General features: G+C 32.9%; 1 protein-coding gene across 2 annotated transcripts in view; it reads left to right on the top strand.

Moving 5' to 3' along the window:
- dhx37 (DEAH (Asp-Glu-Ala-His) box polypeptide 37) overlaps nt 1–4,464 on the top strand; it is a 22,511-nt gene that overhangs the window by 16,373 nt on the left and 1,674 nt on the right. For both annotated transcript variants that reach the window (XM_016520464.1, XM_016520465.1), the window contains 5 exons: nt 1,817–2,005; nt 2,101–2,225; nt 3,657–3,773; nt 3,859–4,031; nt 4,115–4,229. In XM_016520464.1, coding sequence (XP_016375950.1) covers nt 1,817–2,005; nt 2,101–2,225; nt 3,657–3,773; nt 3,859–4,031; nt 4,115–4,229 — 719 coding nt within the window. The remainder of the gene's footprint in view (nt 1–1,816; nt 2,006–2,100; nt 2,226–3,656; nt 3,774–3,858; nt 4,032–4,114; nt 4,230–4,464) is intronic.

Here is a 4,464-nt window from a genome sequence, read left to right on the forward strand (position 1 = left end):
TTTTTCACTCCAAAAAAATCACCATAAGAGCTAAACAAAACACAGCACGAGAAGTGCACATTAAACTCTCTCTCAGTTGCATCATCATCAACATACAGCGAATTACACAAAACACTTATTACAACTAACAGTAAACAAATATATACAGATCTCATGCCGTTTCGGGGGGTGCTTGCTTAATAAACTGACAAACTTCAAATCCGAAGAACTGCGTGCTTTCATTACCCATATAACGTTAGCCAAGACATAGACTAGAAAACCCGTCAAAATAAGAGACTCGCCTTAGTAAAGGAGATCTCATACATATTTAAACTTTAAAAAAATATATTAAAATGTATACAAAAACAAATTAGAAGATTATTTATCATAATAAAGTCTGTTACAATAAAGAAGGATTAATATGTATTTAATTTATACAGTGAAGTGTTACTTTACATTTGTTTACTTTATTTCTGTACCTGAAAACTGTTAAACCTACCTAAAAAGAACTGTTTATTTAATATGTATCTTTGTTCTGTTGTATTTATGTAGGCCTGCTGAATGTTAAATGGATCCAATCCAATTTCAACAAACTTTAAACTTGTGATTTTAAATTATGCTGCGCTTTATGCATTTGCCCACTGTCATATTCATGTCATTTTAAAATATTAAAATGTATACAAAACAAATCAGAAGATTAATCATAATAAAGTCTGTTACAATAAAGAAGGATTAATATGTATTTAATTTAATATGTATTTAATTTATACAGTGAAGTGTTATTTTACATTTGTTTACTTTATTTCTGTACCTGAAAACTGTTAAACCTACCTAAAAAGCACTGTTTATTTAATATGTATCTTTGTTCTGTTGTATTTATGTAGGCCTGCTGAATGTTAAATGGATCCAATCCATGTTCATTAGAAATTATTTGATGATGCAGCAATAAAACTGCTAGTATAATTTAATGCAGGTGTTTTTGAACTTTGCTGATTTAAAACAAAATACTATCTATTTTGATGCCAAAATTTCAAATAAGAGAGGAAGTAACAAATATCGGTATCGGAATCGGCCAATAAGTGTTTGTTAAAATCGGTATCGGTATCGGGCCCAAAAAATCCTATCGGTGCATCCCTAGTTTCTTTTTTGATTATATAAATTTTTATGTCAGTTTTGGTTTTAGTTATTTTAATTAAACTAAATGAAAATGATAAATGTTGCTTTGGCAACTAGTTGAAAAAATAAGTTTAATGTTTTTTTTAAAGTTTATTTTTTATTTCAGTTAATATTTATTTTAAGTATCAAAATGTTTTTTAGTTTTAGTTTTATTTGTAGTTTTAGCTACTATAATAACCCTGATTTAGACACAATAAAAGTCCTGAAATTTTAATTTGTTGCATATTAGTGTAGCCGTAAATACAATGTATGAAATGTAAAATATGTATATGATAAATTTCCATTAAATATGCACATACTAATATTACATATTATTACTATCATGTTTATTTAACTAAATATTGTATAATTAAAAAATATTTAAATACTGTATTTATTGTAATGTGTTCAAAATACTTCATAACCCCATGAATGTGAACTATAGGTTCGATAAAATGATAATAAAAAATGATTTTCCGCAAAACCCTGACAGTCACCTGTAATATCATTTAAATTTAGAGCTTTGTACCTATTAAAAATTGTGATAGTTATTTTAGATAGCAAAGTATTTCACGAAGTTGTTAAATCCAGCCAGACCATCAGTTGTGCCTTGTAGTACCTTTAGTCTTTTCTCTTTCATTTGTTCGTTCGTTCTTAACCTGTTCCTCTCTCTCTGTTGTAGTTTGGCTGAGATGGAGAGGGCACGTCTGTCGTGTCCCATAACCCCTCTGGGCCGCGCAATGGCCGCGTTTCCCGTAGCACCGCGGTACGCTAAGATGCTGGCGCTGGGCCGTCAGCAGGGCTGTATGCCGTATATCATCACTATAGTGGCAGCCATGACCGTCAGAGAGATCTTTGAGGATTATGACAGGTCATTCACATTACACATACACATTTCATTTACTTCTGTTGATATAGTTCAAAAGCAACATTAGCTCACACTCTGTCTCTCTTTGGGTTTCTCAGGCCTGCGGGCAGCGAGGAGGAGAGCACTAAGATGGCAGGGAAGAAAGCCAGATGTGTTCAGATGAGGAGGTTATGGGCTGGTCACGGACAGTCAGTTCAGCTGGGAGATCTGATGGTTCTGCTGGGTATGAGTTTGATTTCGATTTTGAAGGTTGTTGTCAAATGTTCAGACATTCAAGTCTAATGTGAAAACTCCTTAAGATTTATTTTGTCAGAAACATTTCATGCACCAGTGTTATTTATATACTATTATAGTATTTATTTATATTTTGAATTAGCTTTTGTTTTGTATTTTTAGTATTCATTTTAATTTTAGTTTAAGGAATATTATGTGCTTTTGTCATTTTTACTATTATTATTATTTTTAATTCTATATAGCTTTAATTTTTATTTCAGCAACAGTTATAGTTTTAGTCATTTTAATACTTTTTTGTTATTTCTGTGTGTTTATTTTAATTCAAGTAACAAAACGTTTTTTTTTTATGATTTTAATTTTAGTTAAAGGCAGAGTAAGTGATTTCTGGTAGCCAATGTTGATATTTGAAACCCTGCCTTTAACTATAATAACCTTGGTTCTGTTTATTTATTTTTTTCATCTAATAATTGTATTTAATTTCATCTTGATTTCATTTAATGAAAATTAGTTTTAATAGTTTTAGTGAAAAGTAACAACACTGTCCTATAGTGGTCAACTGACAGAATTTTATATACACACACAAAAGATAGTAACTAACACATGCATAGCAATTGCTGCAATGCATATTTGCTTTGCTAAAATGCGTATTTATTTTACATAAATATAAAAATAATTGTTACGTCCCAGTGAGTGCTGCAGCGCTGATGAGGGCTGGCTACGATGTGACTGCACTTGCCTAAACTATTTTATAGTTTTTCGTCTGTTATGTTTATTGGTTCGCATTCATTTCAGACCTTGAGCTTACAGTGAGTCCACTGTCAAGCACACTTTCACGACTGACTTCCATTAATACTGACTACTGATCGTTTGAATACCTTTGTTAATTATGATAGTTTGTTGAAGAAATGATTTCTTTCACTACTTGCCCGTCCGTGTTGGCTCTCGTTCATGTTGCAATTGTGAGTAACAATAATCATATTTATACTTTAGATAGATAGCAACTGCTTAGTTCTGTAATTCCTATTATAGTATTTTTCACATGAAGACATTGTTGAAAACATTAATAAAAAAGACATAAACACTAACAGTGTAATCTGGTAAATCTGTGCATACTGCGTATTATATTTTTTCAAATTTATGCCAGGTACCATTAAGTTTACATACAGTACCTAGTGAATATGACGTGTTATAAATAAAACATTATAACAAAAGTATTATAGCATTTGTATTTCTATTATTAGACTGAACTTTGAACAAAGACAGTAAACTAATGAAGACGAAGAATGGGAGAAGGCAAAATAAAAGTCCTGCTTCTGACTGTTATCGGCCAAATAGAAAAAAACTGCTATATATATATATACTCTTATGCGTGTGTCTGTCATTAATTATTCTAAAGGGTGTGATGTTGATGGTTATTTAGGGGCGGTTGGTGCTTGTGAATTTGCGGGCTGCACTCATCAGTTCTGTGAGGAAAATGGGCTTCGGTACAAAGCGATGCTGGAAATCCGAAGACTGCGAGGACAGCTGACCAATGCTGGTACACATACACAAACATACACATGCGTGATTTATTATTTGTGTCTGTGCCTTGAACCGTCTCTCTGTCTGTCACTCTGTCTCAGTGAATGCCGTGTGCTCTGACGCTGGCGTATATGTGGATAATAAGATGGCTCCTCCGACAGCGTCTCAGGTGCTGTGTTTACGGCAGATCGTACTGGCAGGTTTAGGAGATCACATCGCCAGACGAGTGCAGGCCGAGGAGCTGCTCGACCCCAAATGGAGGAACGGCTACAAGGTGCCTGGAAGTTTGCTTCTGATTCTGCTTTTGAATTTCACGGGAGTTATGTAGAAATGTATATGCGTATGTGTGTGTTTCAGACTCCTCTGCTGGATGATCCAGTGTTCATTCACCCATCATCTGCCCTTCATAAGATGCTTCCAGAGTTTGTGGTTTATCAGGAAATCATGGAGACCACCAAGATGTACATGAGAGGTGTGTGTGTGTTTGTATATGAAATGACGGCATTTCTATACATTGCCCTTAAATGCACTTTTTTATCATTTTTATAAATAAGGTTTTGTGTCTCAGTAACAGATAAAAATTGTGGAAAATCTCATGGTTGGCATGACCTTTGAACTTTTATATTTATTCTAATAACAATATGAATAATAATTAGGTGAGTTAATAATAATAATATTTATTTTATTACTATCATATCCAGGGTTTC

This window comes from Sinocyclocheilus rhinocerous, unplaced genomic scaffold, assembly GCF_001515625.1.
Source record: "Sinocyclocheilus rhinocerous isolate Xijiao unplaced genomic scaffold, SAMN03320098_v1.1 scaffold990, whole genome shotgun sequence".
Taxonomy (NCBI): Eukaryota; Metazoa; Chordata; class Actinopteri; order Cypriniformes; family Cyprinidae; genus Sinocyclocheilus; species Sinocyclocheilus rhinocerous.